At 40.8% G+C, this 20911-nt stretch overlaps 1 protein-coding gene across 4 annotated transcripts in view; it reads left to right on the top strand.

Annotated features, from left to right (window-relative positions):
• LOC143290503 (TBC1 domain family member 5-like) overlaps positions 1 to 20911 on the top strand; it is a 94775-nt gene that overhangs the window by 39606 nt on the left and 34258 nt on the right. For 3 of the 4 annotated variants that reach the window (XM_076600003.1, XM_076599999.1, XM_076600000.1), the window contains exons 7-12: positions 250 to 339; positions 2219 to 2293; positions 4177 to 4244; positions 10242 to 10344; positions 12860 to 12948; positions 20676 to 20726. In XM_076600003.1, coding sequence (XP_076456118.1) covers positions 250 to 339; positions 2219 to 2293; positions 4177 to 4244; positions 10242 to 10344; positions 12860 to 12948; positions 20676 to 20726 — 476 coding nt within the window. Of the gene's footprint in view, positions 1 to 249; positions 340 to 2218; positions 2294 to 4176; positions 4245 to 4666; positions 4770 to 10241; positions 10345 to 12859; positions 12949 to 20675; positions 20727 to 20911 lie in introns of all 4 variants that reach the window. The other variant, XM_076600001.1, reaches the window with a different exon arrangement.

Raw genomic sequence — 20911 nt, 5'->3', positions numbered from 1 at the left:
TGCATGCATACGTATATGTGTATGAGTAATGTGGTGGGGTTTGTGTGTTTGTGTTTGTCTCTCTGTGTGTATGCATATGTGGATATGTGTGTGTATGCATGCGTGTGTGTGTGTGTGTGTGTGTGTATGTGTGTGTGTATGTGTGTGTGAGGGATTGAGTGAATGAGTGAGAAGATGTGAGAGTGTTTGTGTGAGGCCATAAATCAAAGTTGTGTGGTCTTTTTTTTATTTTTTATATTATTTGGACAGCTATTTCTTGAAGTTCTGCCGGAGGACATGTCGGTGTGGTCAGAAAAAGCACACCAGGACAGAATGAAGTATGAGACACTCAAGTGTAAGGTCAGTATGCACACTGCAAATAAACTTCTTTTTCCACATCCTTGGTCTTGTTCTTATTGTTATTTTCCTTCTTCTTGTTCTTGTCTCTCTTCTACTACTACTTCTTTATCTTCTTTCCCCTGTTCTTCGTGGCTATACTACATATATTGACTGGACTGTCAATGAGGAAAGTCAGTGTTTTGCTTGCTGAAAAAAATCTGGTTTTTGGTGTTTGAAAACAACTTTGTTGAGTCTTTCATTTGCAACGTTTTTTGAAAAACTTGTCGCCAGGTCTGTCAAAATGGAGAATTTAATTTCTGTTTCAGTTTGCACATGATACTTGTGCCACTCAGTGAACAATGTAAGGATAGCATACAGACCTGTACCTGTAGGTGTAGAGGCACTAAAATAAAATAAACATGTGTTTGAATTAGACATGTACTTAAGGTATATTGGTCAGTGAAGATATTTAAGAAAAATCCCAAACATTTGACTGTGAAGTTTCTAATGATAAAAGCTATAATTTACCTGAATACTAAGTAAAAGTGGTTTATTTTAGAATATAAAACTGTATTAGTCAGGTACCGCTTTCCAAATGATTTTATTATTCAGAGTGAGATGTTGTGCCGCAAGATAGCCTGATGTAAGTAAAAAATTACCTTGCGAGCTTATGTTATTTTTCAGTGATGTGAATGTTGTGAATAACCAAAGTATGTCTTTGTTTACATTTTGATTTAGACCCCGCAGACTTGAATAATGAATCTTGGTAAAAGTAGTTGTTTAAAACACTGTAGAGTTTGATAACATAATGTGGTGTGGCGATCATTTAGTGGTGTTACATATCTATCTGTAGACCTGTGACTTGAATGCAGTGGTATGAAAGAAGTTAGGCAGATTGGCTTGGGTGTTGAAGAGACCTGTAACTTGAGTGCACTGGTATAACAGAAGTAAGGCAGGTTTGGTGTGGGTGTTGTATAGACCTGTGACTTGAGTGCAGTGGTGTAAAAGAAGTAAGGCAGGTTTGGTGTGGGTGTTGTATAGACCTGTGACTTGAATGTATAGACCTGTGACTTGAGTGCAGTGGTGTAAAAGAAGTAAGGCAGGTTTGGTGTGGGTGTTGTATAGACCTGTGACTTGAATGTATAGACCTGTGACTTGAATGTATAGACCTGTGACTTGAATGCAGTGGTGTAAAAGAAGTGAGGCAGGTTTGGTATGGGTGTTATATAGACCTGTGACTTGAATGCACTGGTATAACAGAAGTGAGGCAGGTTTGGTGTGGGTGTTGTATAGACCTGTGACTTGAGTGCAGTGGTGTAAAAGAAGTAAGGCAGGTTTGGTGTGGGTGTTGTATAGACCTGTGACTTGAATGTATAGACCTGTGACTTGAATGTATAGACCTGTGACTTGAATGTATAGACCTGTGACTTGAATGCAGTGGTGTAAAAGAAATGAGGCAGGTTTGGGGTGGGTGTTGTATAGACCTGTGACTTGAATGTATAGACCTGTGACTCGAATGCAGTGGTGTAAAAGAAATGAGGCAGGTTTGGGGTGGGTGTTGTATAGACCCATGACTTGAATGCAGTGGTGTAAAAGAAATGAGGCAGGTTTGGTGTGGGTGTTGTATAGACCTGTGACTTGAATGTATAGACCTGTGACTTGAATGCAGTGATGTAAAAGAAGTGAGGCAGGTTTGGTATGGGTGTTGTATAGACCTGTGACTTGAATGCAGTGGTGTAAAAGAAGTGAGGCAAGTTTGGTGTGGGTGTTGTATAGACCTGTGACTTGAATGCAGTGATGTAAAAGAAGTGAGGCAAGTTTGGGGTGGGTGTTGTATAGACCTGTGACTTGAATGCAGTGGTGTAAAAGAAGTGAGGCAGTTTTGGGGTGGGTGTTACAGTTGATCACCAATCCCCGGAGAGCGGTGGATTCAGTGAACGTGATGATCAACAACCCTCTCTCACAGGACGAAGAGGTGAGTGTTGTTGGTAACTGCTCCATTTGGCACAGCATCACCTCCCCCCCCCCCACCCCTCCCTCCCCACCCGACTTTGTATGATAGTCAGTCGTTTTTGACTTTGACCATCAGAACAGCAAAAGGAGGTAACTGCTGTCCTGACTATCTGGGCTAGAATTTGATTATATTGGAGAGTGTCTTGCCCAAGTTACATTCCCACTCTCTCGGCCAAGAGGGTTTTATGACAGTCGGCGTTGGGATGGTTCCCAAAAGCCAACTAGCCCCCAAGACTGCATCAATAAGAGCCAGTGCAATTTTGCTTCCCAGTTTGAGAGACATAGTTCTTCACAAAAGACTAAGCTGTAAATGATTTCCAATTGCATTGGAGAAACCACTGATAATACAGTTCTCACTTTGCTGTTGGCCCAACTGTAAACTTATGTCAATCTGTGATATTAAACTCATACATACTGGCCACAACCTTACACCTGAACATACACACATACAGGATTAGGTACCTACATGCATGCACATACCCATGCTCCCACACACCTGTACAGGCTGTGTGTATGCATGCTCACACACACTCCTCCACATTCACACACACACACACACACACACACACACACACTCACTCACATCCCTGTATGTGTATGCACAAACACAAATTCAGACATTTATGCACGCATTCATGCATACATACAGCGGCAGCAGACACTTGTCACTTTACTTTCTTTTTATTGATTTGAGCAAATTAAAAAAAAAAAAATTGTATGAATTTTGTGAGGCTGGGTTTTGCTAAAAATGAATTTTTTTTTTTTTTGTATCAGAATTGGTTTTGGTGCTACTTTGTGGAAACAAAGTAAAGCGCATTTCTAATTGAGCAGTGATACTGAACTCTGTTACACTGTCATGCGATGATGGATGTCTTAGCTGAATGGTTAGAGACTTTGATTTTCAGTTTGAGATACTGGGTTTGAACCTAGTATTGGCAGCCGGTGGATTGAGGGTGATTTTTTTTTTTGACTCACTTGTGTAAACAAAGTGAGTCTATGTTTTAACCTGGTGTTCGGTTGTCTGTGTGTGTGTGTGTGTGTGTGTGTGTCCGTGTGTCTGTGTGTCCCTATGTCCGTGGTAAACTTTAACATTGACATTTTCTCTGCAAATACTTTGTCAGTTGACACCAAATTTGGCATAAAAATAGGAAAAATTCAGTTCTTTCCAGTCATCTTGTTTAAAACAATATTGCACCTCTGGGATGGGCACAAAAAAAATTAAAAAAAGAAGCCTAATTATATGCAAACTGCATTTACTGTTATATATATATTTTTTGTATTCTCTAAACTTGGCATTTTGACCTCTTATTCTGACCCAACAACAAGAGGAGTCATTATTATCATTTTTTGTTCAAACAGGAACTTCTTTTGCTAAGCATGGAATTTTTTATTTATTTTGCAAACGTTTTGGTGCAGATTGTAAAAAAGGGAAATTACTCTGTAATTAATGCTAGGGGACTTAATTTATCACAAGTGAGTCTTGAAGGCCTTGCCTCTCTTGTTTTTTTTTTTTTTTATCTCCCAGGTCAACACCTGTCCTGTTAGTGGTTTAATCACCTCCATTTGTATGCACATGCAGATGGTCAAATGCACATGTCAAAGATGCTGTAATCCTTGTCAAGATTTGGTGAGTAATAGGAACATAGTAATGGCATCATGGACATACCCAGCATACACTCAGCCACCCCCACCCCCTCCCAATGGACCCCCCAACCCCCACTGATACATATTGAGTGAGTGTGGGGAGGAGCTGTAATCTATAACAGAGAAAGAAAGAAGAAAGTGTCATATGAAGTGAACTGTGGTACACGTAGCTCAGGTGTATAATTGGGTTTGTGTGCACAGAGTCCCTGGAACAAGTTTTTCCAGGATAATGAATTACGGCTGACCATCAAACAGGACGTCATCAGAACGTGAGTTGTGGGCCTTTCTTTTCATCCTTGATGATGATTAATTTGGTTGGGAATGACACTGTGCATGTGTGTGTGTTTTGAATGAATGTTTGTATGTTTATGTGTGCGTTTGAATAAATGTGTGTGTATGTGTGTTAGTAAGTGCATATTTATATATGTGTGTGTGTGTGTGTGTGTGTGTGTGTGTGTGTGCATATGTTTATGTATGGACATGTGCATGCATACACATGCTGGAAGCTAGGCATCTAACAGATCTCTTACACCGTAGATTATCTTGCATCATTGCTCGATTTCTTTCACATTTTTTTAACTGTGTTCTCTGAAAAAGGATAGCGGTGGATGAAGAAGTGAAAGCAGTGTGACAGAAAAGCGTCACGTGCCACTCCCTCTGTCTCATGTGTATGTCACTCTTTGTCTTGCAGCTACCCCAAAATCGAGTTCTTTCAGTCCAATCAGATGCGCAATGTGATGGTGGACATTCTGTTCATCTTTGCCAAGGAGAACCCTGAAGTGTCCTACCAGCAGGTCGGCCCTCCCCACCTTCCCCCAAACCCCTACACTCTGTGTGCGTGTGCTGTTCATGTTGTCGCGGTGTTCTCCATGTCTCTGGTTTTTTTTTTTTAAATTTTGTTTTTTAACACGTGTGATGCTTGTCACCAGTGGTTTTATAGTTGTCGATGTTGTTGCAGTTTTGTGCCTCTTTGGTTCTTTTTGTTTTGCAGTGCCTTGGTACTTTTTGTTTGGTTGTTGTCGGTGTTAGTTTGTGGTCTTAATCAAGAGTGACTGTGATCTCGGCCTGATTGCTGGAACGAACTTGGCGTGTCAGAGTCAAAACGTGAACATTCTCCTTGCCTTTTTTTTTTTTTTTCCAGATCAGTCCTTCAGTTCCTCTAAAAATAATTCTCCAGCATTGGAGGATTGTAGTTACGTTTGGCGTGTTAGTTTTTCCTTGCGTTACTGTTTGTTTGTCTTTGTGCGGAATAACAGATCCTGTTTCATTCATGTGACCAGCTTGCACAGCAGACTGGCTGATTATTCAGAGACCTGTGTCCATTGAGAAGATGTCAGCCTGCGTCCAGATGAAGTCACTGTATGCATTACCCTTTGGACTGTGATGGAGGCTTTGTCACACTGTGTATCCCTGTTTTGTTTGATAGCTTCTTTCTGTCATGAAGCCACGGTGAACACTAATAGTGATGATCAACATGTCGTGACTTTGAAATTCAGAGCTAAATTAATCACCGCTGTTTTAGTTTCAGTTCAGTTTCTCAAAGAGGCGTCGCTGCATTCGGACAAAACTACATACACTACACCCCAGCTGCTAGGCAGATGCCGGACAGCAGCGTAATCCAACGCACTAGTCAGGCCTTGAGTGCATGCATACATATTTGTGTACATATCAGAGGGGATTTCTTCTACAGAATTTTACCAGAGGACAACCCTGTTGTTGCCTTGGGTTCTTTTTCATTGTGCCAAGTGCATGCTGCACACGGGACCTTGGTTTATCGCCTCATCCGAATGACTAGACGCTCAGTTTGATTTTCCAGTCTAACTTGGAAGAAAGGGCCAGAGTGGGAATTGAACCCTCACCCTCGTGGACACTGTATTCACAGATGAGCATCTTATCCATTCTGCCACTTTCCTCCTTCGATCACTGCTGTACATGTGGTGATGTTGACAGTGTGAAGTTATGTACATGTGGTGATGTTGACAGTGTGAAGTTATCACTGCTGTACATGTGGTGATGTTGACAGAGCTAAATTGATGACTGCTGTACATGTGGTGATGTTGACAGTGTGAAGTTAGAACTGCTGTACATATGGTGATGTTGACACAGAGCTAAATTGATCACTGCTGTACATGTGGTGATGTTGACAGTGTGAAGTTATCACTGCTGTACATGTGGTGATGTTGACAGAGCTAAATTGATGACTGCTGTACATGTGGTGATGTTGACACAGAGCTAAATTGATCACTGCTGTACATGTGGTGATGTTGACAGAGAGCTAAATTGATCACTGCTGTACATGTGGTGATGTTGACAGAGCTAAATTGATCACTGCTGTACATGTGGTGTTGTTGACAGAGCTAAATTGATCACTGCTGTACATAAGGTGATGTTGACAGAGCTAAATTGATCACTGCTGTACATGTGATGTTGACAGAGAGCTAAATTGATCACTGCTGTACATGTGGTGATGTTGACAGAGCTAAATTGATGACTGCTGTACATGTGGTGATGTTGACATACAGCTAAATTGATCACTGCTGTACATGTGGTGATGTTGACAGAGCTTAATTGATCACTGCTGTACATATGGTGATGTTGACAGAGAGCTAAATTGATCACTGCTGTACATGTGGTGATGTTGACAGAGAGCTAAATTGATCACTGCTGTACATGTGGTGATGTTGACAGTGTGAAGTTATCACTGCTGTACATGTGGGATGTTGACAGAGAGCTAAATTGATCATTGCTGTACATGTGGTGATGTTGACAGAGCTAAATTGATCACTGCTGTACATAAGGTGATGTTGACAGAGCTAAATTGATCACTGCTGTACATGTGATGTTGACAGAGAGCTAAATTGATCACTGCTGTACATGTGGTGATGTTGACAGAGCTTAATTGATCACTGCTGTACATGTGGTGTTGTTGACAGAGAGCTAAATTTGATCACTGCTGTACATGTGATGTTGACAGAGAGCTAAATTGATCACTGCTGTACATGTGGTGATGTTGACAGAGCTAAATTGATCACTGCTGTACATGTGGTGATGTTGACAGAGCTAAATTGATCACTGCTGTACATGTGGTGATGTTGACAGAGAGCTAAATTGATCACTGCTGTACATATGGTGATGTTGACAAAGAGCTAAATTGATCACTGCTGTACATATGGTGATGTTGACAGAGCTTAATTGATCACTGGTGTACATATGGTGACATTGACAGAGCTAAATTGATCACTGCTGTACATGTGGTGATGTTGACATAGAGCTAAATTGATCACTGCTGTACATGTGGTGATGTTGACAGAGCTAAATTGATCACTGCTGTACATAAGGTGATGTTGACAGTGTGAAATTATCACTGCTGTACATGTGGTGATGTTGACAGAGAGCTAAATTGATGACTGCTGTACATATGGTGATGTTGACAGAGAGCTAAATTGATCACTGCTGTACATGTGGTGATGTTGACAGAGAGCTAAATTGATCACTGCTGTACATGTGGTGATGTTGACAGAGCTAAATTGATCACTGCTGTACATGTGGTGATGTTGACAGAGCTAAATTGATCACTGCTGTACATGTGGTGATGTTGACAGAGAGCTAAATTGATCACTGCTGTACATGTGGTGATGTTGACAGAGCTAAATTGATCACTGCTGTACATATGGTGATGTTGACAGAGCTTAATTGATCACTGCTGTACATATGGTGATGTTGACAGAGCTAAATTGATCACCGCTGTACATGTGGTGTTGTTGACAGAGAGCTAAATTGATCACTGCTGTACATATGGTGTTGTTGACAGAGAGCTAAATTGATCACTGCTGTACATATGGTGATGTTGACAGAGCTAAATTGATCACTGCTGTACATATGGTGTTGTTGACAGAGAGCTAAATTGATCACTGCTGTACATGTGGTGATGTTGACAGAGAGCTAAATTGATCACTGCTGTACATGTGGTGATGTTGACAGAGCTAAATTGATCACTGCTGTACATGTGGTGATGTTGACAGAGAGCTAAATTTGGTCACTGCTGTACATGTGATGTTGACAGAGAGCTAAATTGATCACTGCTGTACATATATAATCTATCATGCCATCTTCCCCCAAATCAGCCATCACTTTTTGACTTTGATGTGTTTGAAGCTGAAATTGTGTGGCTGCATGAATACTGTAGAGGTAGAAGAACTTGTAGGTCTGGCTCACTGAATCAGACGTACATTATAGTTTGGGGAAGCTGATGTTTGGATGACTGCTGTCAGCCAGTAGTGGTAAGTGGTCAGCTCCCCTAGATGTCCGTCCTTGCTGTGCATGATGGGATAGCTGTGCATGATGGGATAGCTGCATGTCACTGCGTCCAACAACTGACTGACAACCTTTGTCATCACACTGACATTCCCATCTGACATCTTCATTGCGTACTGTGTTAGAAAACATACTAAAATGTCCAACTTTTTGTTGAAAGTTTTACTTGGTCATATTTTCAGTTGATAACTTAGTTACTTATTTCTAGATGGGTTTCGTTGTTTGAAAAGGAAAAAAATGAAATATACAATAAAAGTTAATGGTATTGCTTGCATGAAGTGGAACAGTGTTGAAGGCATGGTGGATTATTGGTTTGAATGTCAGTTCCATCAAAAGGGTCTGGGGTTCAAATGTTTGCAGCACCTGTTGGAAACAGATTGGAAGCTTTCATGCTTTCTGTTCTGCTTCAATGCGTGTGTGGATATGTGAATGGCTGAGCCTCAGTTCTATGTGCAGCACGGCAGAAAATCAAAACCACATGCTACAAACATCATCAAAAATCGTAGTAATGAGACCTTGTAACAATGTCACAGTGAGATTTTGTCAGCTTTGAGTGATATGGATGTTGTGATGATTGCTGTTTTACAGGATATCTGAAAGAAATCGGGAGCCTGTAAAGCCTTTAAGTGTGGGCTAACATCCTGCATGTTTGTATGGTTCGGTGTTGTCCACTGCTTGTTTGTTCACGAGTTGTGTGGCTTTTTGTAATGTTTGTGTTCATTGTTGTCTGTGCACACATGGTCCTGGCCGGAGTTTGACTTGCAGTCAGTGAGACATGGACGCTGGTGAAGACGGTACACGCATCACTCCGAACAAAGGGGGTCACTGACTGGGAAATAGGGCTGTGGAGGGGTGTGTCACATGGGTGTCTTTCAGTGATACGTTGACTGAGGGACCCAGGGCTTCTGATAAGTTATATAAATCATAGGAGTCCTAGGGAGTCTCCTTGTTTTTTTTGCCTTAAATCTACAGTCAGGTGGTCCCTGACTCTTCAGAGGGTCGGCTATTCTAATGCTGCACATGGTGATCAGATCTGCGTTGTATAATCAGATATGCATTGCTACAGACGTGCAAAGACAGACTGGAGGTCTGATGTCACTATTTCTACTTTTTTTTTTTATGTGGTCTGGAAACGTTAAAAATGTCCCATGGCCATGCTCAAAAAAGGTGAAGTACGTCCTTTCCTTCCTTCCCAAACCATCAGGGACGCATAATATATATGTATATTTGTATATATATATATATATATATATATATATATATATAATCTGTATATCAGTTTATTTTCACTGTTTTCTGGTATTTAGTTCAAGAGTTTGCTTCAATATATAGGACGGGCACAATAGCGGAGTGGTTAAAGCGTTGGACTTTCAATCTGAGGGTCCCGGGTTCGAATCACGGTGACGGCGCCTGGTGGGTTAAGGGTGGAGATTTTTCCGATCTCCCAGGTCACCATATGTGCAGACCTGCCAGTGCCTGAACCCCCTTCGTGTGTATATGCAAGCAGAAGATCAAATATGCACGTTAAAGATCCTGTAATCCATGTCAGCGTTCGGTGGGTTATGGAAACAAGAACATACCCAGCATGCACACCCCCGAAAGCAGAGTATGGCTGCCTACATGGCGGGGTAAAAACGGTCATACACGTAAAAGCCCACTCGTATACAAACGAGTGAACGTGGGAGTTGCAGCCCATGAGCACGGAAGAAGAAGAAAGAAGAGCTTCAATATATATATCAGAAGCCCTGAGAACCTCAGTTTCAGTATTTTGATGTGTTGTATGTGTAAATGCTTTTAAAAAAAAAAAAATTTTTTATTTTTTAAATTTTTTTAGATGTGGGCCATGTCTGACTGTGTGTATTTTTCAGTAATCTGTGTTGTAATGTATGTGCAGTAGTGGTCGGTTTTCATTTATGTTCTAGGTGTGTTTTTTTTTGTGTGTGTTGGTTTAGTTTTCCAGAAATTCAGTTCTTCCGCGATACTGGGATGCAAGATGCTCTCACTGATGTTCTGTTCTCCTATTGTCGCGAACATGAAATTATTTCTTATAAGCAGGTCAGTGGCTTCACATTTTGTTTTTCCTGTTTTCTTGTGATGGTTTTTTTTTATTGTTATTTTTTTGTCTTTTCACCTGTCTGCTCTGTATGTTGGGTTTATTTTCACTGTTTTCTCTGTATTTAGGTAAAGAGTTGCTTGCTTTCCTGTATTTAGGTAAAGAGTTGCTTGCTTTCCTGTATTTAGGTAAAGAGTTGCTTGCTTAGAAATTTATGATGGATAAGATTGTGGGGGCTGATAATGTGAATGTAGTGTAGCGGGAAAGCACGTTGGGTGTTGATTTTCAGTGAGAGGTGTTAGTTAACTATCCTTGCTGGGTGGACCTCCTTTTGACTTGGCTGAAGCATACAGATTTCTTAAAACAAATCTGACATAATGAAAGATATTTCATTGACATTGCTTGCTGGTTAACTTTTTAAGTATTATTCTTGTGAGTAGGCTGGCCATTTTACTGATTCATGTAGTTTAACATTTTTTAATGAGTAAAAGCATGTATACATTGACACATGTGCAGTCATGCATGCATTAATGCCTGCATGTATGCAGATGCTTCTACAATTACATGCATGACCACACACACACACACACACACACACACACACACACACACACACACACACACACACACACACACACACACACACACACACACACACACAAACATGCATGCGCATGCGCAGAGTTTTTGAAGGAACAGATTAAAGGAAAGATTTAAACCATACCCTTTCTTTCAATACATATAAATTTTATGAGTCATTCTTTTTTTATTTTTTTATAAACAATGAGACCAGGAGATGAAATGATTAACAAACAGTAAAGAGTGGTAACTCTGTCCATTCACAAGGTACATAACTAAGTCAGTGCTGCTTCTGAACCCATTTCAGCTAACACACAGGTAAATAAAAGGTACATTGGAGCAAACCCAGACACTTCCTCAAAAAAGGAAGCGCCGGGCCTGTCCTTGTACCGAACATTTGACATGTGCACACAGCAGCAAAGACAAGAAATGTGCAAACACAAATTAGCTTTTATTCAAGACTGGCATCGCCTCTTTAATCCTGAACAAGCCACACAGAATACATGGACAATACAGAACAAACACATGGTTGCCTCAGTAAATAAATGGAACCTTGTTGTATTGTTTCTTTTGCTCAATATTCATGCTTTTAAAACAGATTTTTCAATCATGGCACTTTTCAGTCAGATCAGTCGATTTCCTTTCACACTTTTCTTTGTCATTGGTGAGACTGACTGGAGCAGATAGTATAAAGAATTAGTCTTTTTCTGTTTAGTTGGGCAGAGTGTGGAAACCCCTTTAGAAAATGAATGTCAAGCTCTGTCAGTACTTGTGACAGCTTTCATGTGGAACAATGTAAGTAGGATCATTTATTGTTGGAGTCTCGTCTTTGATTGAGAAATATATAATTATGAACAGTGTGTGTGTGTGTGTGTGTGTGTGTGTGTGTTCTTTTTATTTTTATTTGGCTTTTCCATAGAATATTACCAAAGAAATAGGTTGATTCAATAAATGGAAAATCCTGTCTGTCTCTGTCTCTCTTCTCTCTGTCTGTTTCTTCTCTCTCTCTCTCTTCTGTCTCTCAGTGTGTGTGTGTGTGTGTGTGTGTGTGTGTGTGTGTGTGTATTGTGATATATATTTGCATATCAAAAATTGAGAACCACTAGAATGTTGAAATAAAATGACTTAATAAGGAATAGATGAATCAGATAGAGCAAAGTGTGGTATTAAATTGCTGTTGCAAGAGATAGAACTAGGTGTTGTTTGAAATTGTCTTTGCAAGATTTAAAATTCAGAACTGATTTACAGAGCTGATCTGATGATCCATACACTTTTTGATTATTGTTCACAAATTGTGTTTTTTGTTGCTTTGGATATGCTTGTGATGTATACACTCTTGTGTCAGCTTTGTAAATATTTTGTTATGTTTGGCTTTCAAAATCATTATGATGATAGATTATATGTTCATTTTGCACAATGCCTGTGTTCTACATAGAATGTAAACACACACATGCACGTATGCACATACACATGCTGACACACTCTCACAAATTTGCGCTCACACAACACACAAACATACACACTCGTGTGTGTGCTCTTACACACACACACACACACACACACACACACCAACACACCCACAAACACTTTTTTCCACTAAACAGTGAATGAAGAATGAACCAAGCAGTGTTTGATACTGGTGGGCAAAGGCTGCTTGGAGAGAACCCTAGCCCTAGCCCTTACCCTTATCCAAGCCTTAGCCCTAGCCCTTAGCCTAGCCCCAACCTCAACTCTAGCCCTAGTCCTTACCTAGGCCGTAGCTCTAACCCCAGCCCTTGCCCTAACCTAAGCGTGAGCCCAAACCCTAGCCCTTGCCCTTGCCCTAGCCCTGACCCAAGCCCTAGCCCTTGTTCTTTCCCTAACCCTAGCCCTTAGCCTAGCCCCAACCCTAGCCCTCCTAGCCCATGGTGACGATATGTTGGTGTGGCTGTGTGACAGGGGATGCACGAACTGTTGGCTCCCATCATTTTTGTGCTGCACTATGACCATCAGGCCTTCCTGCATGCCTCGGAGACGGACAACGTTCTGTGAGTACACACCTGTCTTTCTTTTTTTTAATTTATTTATTTATTTTTTTTTGCACGTGATTCTCGTTTATTTCAATATGAGCAGGGTCATTGCATTGTTGTCTGTACACACGCACACACACATGCACGCACACGCACACACACGCACACACACACACAAACCCACACACTAGTTTTGTCTAAAATTCTGCTAGCATACATCTGTTGAGTTCCATGAGTACATACCTGCCTTGTCTGACATTCTATGAAGCTTCCCTTCTCTCTTCTCCCTTCTTTTCCAGTCTCTCCTTCTCTTGTGTTGCCCGGCTCCCACTTCCTTTCTGTCTTCTGTCCATCTGTCTCACTGTCAGAGCAGTAGCATTTTATTACGCGGGGCACATTTTTGACTCACTTGTGTAAACAAAGTGAGTCTATGTTTTAACCCGGTGTTCGGTTGTCTGTGTGTGTGTGTGTGTGTGTCCGTCCGTGTGTCTGTGTGTCCGTGGTAAACTTTAACATTGACATATTCTCTGCAAATACTTTGTCAGTTGACACCAAATTTGGCATAAAAATAGGAAAAATTCAGTTCTTTCCAGTCATCTTGTTTAAAACAATATTGCGCCTCTGGGATGGGCACAAAAAAAATAAAAAAAGAAGCCTAATTATATGCAAACTGCATTTACTGTTATATTTATATTTTTGTATTCTTTAAACTTGGCGCTCTTACCTCTTATTCTGACACAACAACAAGAGGAGTCATTATTATCATTTTTTGTTCAAACAGGAACTTCTTTTGCTAAGCATGGAATTTTTATTTATTTTGCAACCGTTTTGGTGCAGATAGTAAAAAAGGGAAATTACTCTGTAATTAATGCTAGGGGACTTAATTTATCACAAGTGAGTCTTGAAGGCCTTGCCTCTCTTGTTTTTTTTTTACTCATTCTTGTTGAAGGGAGAAGAAGCCCCTCGATTCCCTGTGATGAGCCTCTCACCATGAAATACATGCTCCTTGACTGTTGGGATCTGCATGACGTTAGACACTGACATTACACGGCGGTTTCTCTGAAGACTTTGTTTCGTGATGTCCCTCCGTGGACACTGATGACTTCTTGAAAGAAGTGAACATTTTCAGTCAGATTTGAAGGTTTTAAACTATGGAAGGTTTTTAAACTTTTGAGTGGAAAGCTTAAAGCGGTGACTAGTTTTTATTGGAATTTTTTTTTTTTTTTACCCTTGACTTGTAGGTTTTAACGTGGCGATAGCCTTGAGATAGCCTCAGTGGTCGGCGGGGCTCTAAGCACCTTAATTTGAATTTGAATTTGAGCATTTTATTTTTTATAATGTGTGTTTTGTTTAGGCATAAATAGTCAAAGTTCACTGGAAGAACAATACACAAAAAACAAAGCAAAGGAAACGAAGAGGGCTTCAATTGCAATGGTAAAAATGAGATTTTTAACTCTTGACAAATGTCTTTCTTTTTTTAGTGAAAATGAGTGTTTTGGTTTTCTGAATGAAGAAGTGTTTTACTCAGTTTTATAATGAGAGTATATATAGCTTTTTTTTTTTTTACTTGTATTGTTTGCTTTTGATGCTTCCTCAGCATTTGTAAACAGAAAGGTTGGAAAATGTTATTTTGCGTGAGAGTTGATGAATGGGTCTTTTGAGTATGTGCAATGACCATAGGTGTGCCTTTGACGCTTTTCTCTCTGTCTGTGCGGCTAATGCAATAACTTGATCAAGGACGCACACTGTCGGCAAGTGAGTTCTCTCCCCTTGTCAGATGGCGTGTCCGTCCTCTTCCTTGTTTGACGTTTGTTGATCTGGTTGTGATGGTCCTGTTGATGGTGATGGTTCCATGAAAGATGGTGTCTTGTGGTGTTTTTTTTTTGGGGGGGGGAGAAGGGTCTTGGGGGCCAGGGGGGGGGAGGACATGTGGGGAGGACGTGAGGGGGTGGGGTGGGGGGGAGAGAGAGAGAGAGAGAGAGAGAGAGAGAGAGAGAATGCTAGTGTCTTGCAAGCTTTATCTTCCCTCTCAAGATTTGCCTGAGGTGGAATGTGTACTGTTCCTTTGACAACCATTTAACCCTGCTGAGTTTACAGCCTCAGTAGACTTCCATGCCATATTGCAGCAGGAAAAAATCCTGCAGAAAATATACTGTTTTTCCTCCAAATTACGTGTGGATACAGCATTACATCCAGAAATACTGTGGAAATGGGTGAAAACACTTTTAACCCTTTCAGCCCTTTAAGGTCTTCTGCCTGTGCAGTTCTTCCAGCCTGGCATGTTTTTGCCTGGCTGCATCGACGGGAAGGGGGTGCTTCAGTTCAGGCACAATTTTATAGAAACCACTCAACCAGTTGCTATCAAATTTCAGATAATCATTGAAATATAATTTTGACAGAGGGTGCAGAAGGCTCAGGACAAGGGATGCAACAGTTTACAAAACAGTTCAAAAACTGAAATAGTAAAATGTCAGCTTCTGTCAATGTTGAAGGCTGTGGGCTATCATCTTGATTGAAATGTCTGCCACTTTGACAAAACTGATAGCTAATTTTATCTCCTTCACTTTCCCAAGAATTATCGGATGAATTATATGTCAGATCTTCATTATCTGGGTTGAATTCCCTGCCAGAGTCAATCATGATTTTATCTAAACACCTCCTGTGCAGTAAGCCTGTGATGTTTTGCCATTTTGATGCTGAAAACTGGATGAAAAACACACTGACCGTTCAAATTTTGAAGCGAAACTTCGTGTGCCTGTGAGGAAGGAAATTAAGTTCCATTTTCTTCCCTTCCCTTGCAGTTTAATTAATGCACAATAGTGAGCTACTGAACAGTATTAAGGGAATGGGTTTCTTCACACAATTGCAAGGCAGGATCAGGCAGAGAATGGCGATCAGCAGAGCTGAATGAGTTAATGAGATAAATTTTGCTGCCAGAGCAGTGCTCAGGTGCAGGGATCAATGAGTTAACCGAGAAGCAAGACGTGCTGTGTGTGTCAGGTGATGCGATTGTTAGTAAGTTGTCAACAGAAGTTGTGGTACACCCTTCTACTGGCACTTAAAGTTAAACACATGTTTAAAGATGAACATCTCACAGGTGCAGTAGCTGAGTGGTTAGAGCATTTTACTTTCAGTGCTAGGGTCCTGGGTTTGATCCTGGACTTGGCACTTGGTGGGTTAAGGGTGGAAAATTTTCCTTGTCTCTCAGGTCAGTAGATGTACCAGGCTGCTAAAGCCTTGACCTCAGTCGTGTGTACACACACACAGATTCAAGTGTGCATGTTAAATATATCCTGTAATCCATGATGGTGTTTGGTGGGTTATGGAAGCAGCACAAACATACTCATCATAACCCCCTCTAAAACAGATCATGCTTGCACATGTGAAGGGATACAAATGGCCATATATGTAGAATCCTACTCATAGGTATGAGTGAATGTGGGGTTTGTAACCCACAAACGCAGAGAGAATGGAAAGACGCAAGTTTTGTTTGGTGGATGTAGTTTGACAGACAAAAACAAAGAAGCAACAAAGAGAAGAAAAAAAGACTAAGCATTTCACCTGAAGGGTATCTTGAGAGAAGTTTGAAATGTTGTGAAAATAAAGGACCAAGCATTTCACTTGAAAGGTATCTGGAGAGAAGTTTGAAAGGTTGTGAAAATAAAGGACCAGTCATTTCCCCAGAAGGGTGTCTTGAGAGAAGTTTGAGAGGTTGTGAAAATAAAGGACTAAGCATTTCCCCAGAAGGGTGTCTTGAGAGAAGTTTGAGAGGTTGTGAAAATAAAGGACCAAGCATTTCCCCAGAAGGGTATCTTGAGAGAAGTTTGAAAAGTTATGAAAATAAAGGACCAAGCATTTCACCTAAAGGGTAACTTGAGAGAATTCTGAAAGGTTATGAAAATAAAGGACCAAGCATTTCACCTAAAGGGTATCTGGAGAGAAGTTTGAAAGGTTACAAAAATAAAGGACCTAGCATTTCACCTGAACGGGGTGTTTTAGAGAATTCTGAAAGGTTATGAAAATAAAAGACCTAGCATTTCACCTGAAAGGTATCTTGAGAGAAGCCTGAAAGGTTATGACAACAAAAGACACCAGGAACCATGCCGGTAGAAGCTGTTGTCCTTTTGTCATGTTTTGTGACTGGCAGAATCATGAAATGGTGTGTTTGTTGTCAGTATCTTGTCTCGTCTTGTACATATTCTTGTATACTTGTGTCATTGATGTTGGAAAGAGAATCGTTATATTGTCAAAGTAGTGCCTTTTGTGTTGTGTTTAGATGATGGACTTCTGTGTCATATCAGAGTGGCACCTTCTGATGTCATTGAATGTTGGAAAACTGGTTTTCAAGATTTTGAATTTAAAAGAGAACAGATGTGCGTGTGAAGTACAGTTTCAGTACTGTTTCACAAAAGGACACATGCATCCACATGCACACATTCAAGTGTATGCTTGCTCATGCATATGCAAACTCAGGCACACACACAAACACGCACACAAGTGTACACACAAACGCATACACCCCCTACACGTGTGTGCGCGTGAGTGCACACACACACACACGCATGCACACATGCACGCAAGCAAGCAAGCACACATGCGCAAACACACAAGTCTTTGAAACACACTTGAATATGTGGTCTTACAATCACATAGTTAATGGAATACCAAACATGTCAGTTTTTATGTTCTTTTTCACACACACACACACACACACACACACACACACACACACAGCGAGAGAGACACACAGAGAGAGAGAGAGAGAGAGAGAGAGAGATTTTCTTCCTGTTGTCTGACTTTGTTTGCCATGGTACCTTTGTTAGAACATTGTCATTGTCTGACTATGACCAGTGTGTGCAGTTACCGTGTTGTCTTGTGCTGTGAATGCAGTCAAGCATGACTGTAGTCTGAAATGGGACTGAAAGAAGATCTAGAAAGTGGCACATTTTGTTAAAGTTTTATGTTTGCTGGTTGATGTAATGCTGTGATTTCAGACATGAAGTCTCAGTCTCATCGCTGATGTTGTTCGTCAGGGTGGCATGCCCCTGTGCTGGATTGATACTGATCTCAGTAGTCACTGAATTACACCCCTCACCCCCCTTCCCCACTCCTCATTCACCCCCACCCCCCAGCCTCTTGCGCAGAGTAGACTGGAATTTCTTTACCAACATCCTCCCTTCGTGCTTCAGACTTGAGTAAACTGTACTGCTAGCCTGGACCAGAAAACATTGTTGGTAGGTGTGGCCTGAGAAAGGTTTACACGACTTACATTCTTCTTTTCTTTCCATCCTTCTTCTTCTTCTTCTTCTGCGTTCGTGGGCTGCAACTCCCACATTCACTCGTATGCACACGAGTGGGCTTTTACGTGTATGACCGTTTTTACCCCGCCATGTAGGCAGCCATACTCCGTTTTCGGGGGTGTGCATGCTGGGTATGTTCTTGTTTCCATAACCCACCGAAAGCTGACATGGGTTACAGGATCTTTAACGTGCGTATTTGATCTTCTGCTTGTGTATACACATGAAGGGGGTTCAGGCACTAGCAGGTCTGCACATATATTGACCTGGGAGATTGTAAAAATCTCCACCCTTTACCCACCAGGCGCCGTCACCGTGATTCGAACCCAGGACCCAGGACCCTCAGATTGACAGTCCAACGCTTTAACCACTCAGCTATTGCGCCCGTCTTCTTTCCAGCCAACTTTCCTTACTCTTAGCCGTACTGTTGGTTTTCTTTCTTTATTTTCTCAGCACTTGTTTTGTTTTATTTGTTAGCTTTGATGTGGGTAGACTGTTTTTAGTCTTCCACACATTGATATCTTGTGCTGTGATAAATAGGTGTGTGTGTAAAGTCCACTCACAAAAGAAGCATGTGGGAGACTTCAGCTGACGGATGCAGAAGTGGAATACCCATCATTGGAGTGACTGCGTTATGTTTATTGTGCTTGTTTTCATCAGCCCTTTACCCCACCCTATTGTGTTGTGCTGTGAATATTTGTGCTTGTATGCAACAAAGCATGTGAGTATCCGGCTTCGTTCACACTCATGAAAATGGAGAGTACATCAACAACACAGTGCGAGTGAATGCCTGACTTGTGTTCTGCTCACTTCCCAGGGGTGGAATTCCAGTATCATTACATTCATGTGAAATTGTCATAAATGTACAGTGTGTTCATTTTCCTTTCAGAAAAAAAAGTATAAGTCGTGTACTTTCTTTTCTTAGTTGGCATGCAAGAAAAAAAAACAAACAAAAAAACCTCTCCATGACCTAAACACCCATGGCAAATAGTTGTCACAAAGCGTAAAATAGGTTTAGCACTTAAAGGATTAACTCACTTCGGACGATGGAATGTTATAGCGTTCCTGACATAAGGTAGTGTTCCGGACGATGGAACGCTATTGTGGTTTTCAACAATTAAAAAATTTTCCTCGTTTTCCTCATGGGGTAGTATTACAATCGCAGCTACACCGGGCATTGCGAACATGTCAAGGGTTGAATGGAAAGTTTCTTCATGAGATTCCATAACAACACACTCCACAGTGAGCCAGTGAGTTCAGGACCCCACACGACAAGCTAATCTGCATACATATCGAAAATGGCGTTGCAGGCGACACAAGTGGAAAATTTTTGGGTAAACTACATCACAACAGCGGCTTGAAACAGCATTGAAATGCTTCAGACTGAAGGTTTGGGTCAAGTACAGTGAGTTTCATTCAGTTACTTTACGTTTGGTATTTTTTGTGATTTTTTTTCCCAAACCCTAACAAATGGGCCGTCTGTAGGGAAAAGCAAGGGAGAAAACTATTCGTCCGGAGTGAGTTAAGGAATGTTATCTAACTCTCCCTCATATGTTGTTATTGTTTCTGTTCAGACTTACAAATCAATCATTTTGATTCTGTGATGAGTGTGCTGATTTTTTTTTATTTTATTTTATTTTTATTATGTTTTGTCAGTTGCTGATTTTGGCTGGTTGTGAGAGGTTTCTCAATATTCCCATCACCACATGGCATGACAGTTTTGATTTTTCTACTTTGGCTGCATTGTAGTTTGATAATGTGATAAATTGGGTACTTTGGTTCAGTGATTTGTTGTGAGTTTGCTGGCTTGGCCATGTTGCAAGTTGACTTGTCTGAGATGTCAACTGGTCTGATTGGATTGATAACTTGGAATTTGTTTGTCGTTGTTGTCAATTTTGCTTAAACTGTGTAACTACTTTCCTCTTTAGAGTTCCTCATATGGTTTGCTTTAATACCTCTGGAATATAGTAAATTCAGTTTTATTACTTTTTTTTGGTTTACACTGTAATTTGTGTGCTGTATTAGTGTATATGAACTATAATTTCTCTTCGATGCAAAGAATGCAAAAAGTCCTCAGGCTGTAAGGTTCTCAGGGTAAAACTTCAGACCAGTGTTTCATGTCACATACTCTTTTGGGGGATCAGAAGAAAAAGTGTGTAATATGTGAAACATGGGTCACAAAGTTTTTATCCTAATGACCTTTTAACCAACTTTTGCTAACATTTTATTGCTTTTTTAAAGTATGGTTTATCTGCTACGTTGTGAGCTGGTTTGTTTGGAGTAGTTTCATCCTAAGTTTGTTGTTTGCGCATGCATGTGCGTGTGTGTGTGTGTGTGCATGTGTGTGTGTGTGTGTGTGTTTGTGTGTGTGTGTGTGTGTGATCGTGAGTGCTTGTATTTGGTGTTGGATGATGGAGAACCTGTGTTTTCTGTGTGTTTGTGTTGAAGGCCTATCATCAAAGACATGCTGGATCCACGTTATCTGGAACATGACGCCTAGTGAGTATCCACCCATCCCTCTGTTTTTTTGTTTTTTTTTTTTTTTTTGCTGTTTCTTTTTGTTTCTCTTTCTCTCTGTGTGTCTTGTCTCTTCCTGTCTCTCTTTCTCTTCCTTTTGATTCGTAAATTGTGTGTGACCACCTCTACTTGCATCTGGTTTGAATTTATCTCTTTAATTGGAAACA

Source organism: Babylonia areolata, chromosome 15, assembly GCF_041734735.1.
Source record: "Babylonia areolata isolate BAREFJ2019XMU chromosome 15, ASM4173473v1, whole genome shotgun sequence".
Classification (NCBI taxonomy): domain Eukaryota; kingdom Metazoa; phylum Mollusca; class Gastropoda; order Neogastropoda; family Buccinidae; genus Babylonia; species Babylonia areolata.
This window is presented reverse-complemented; position numbering and strand designations above follow the sequence as displayed.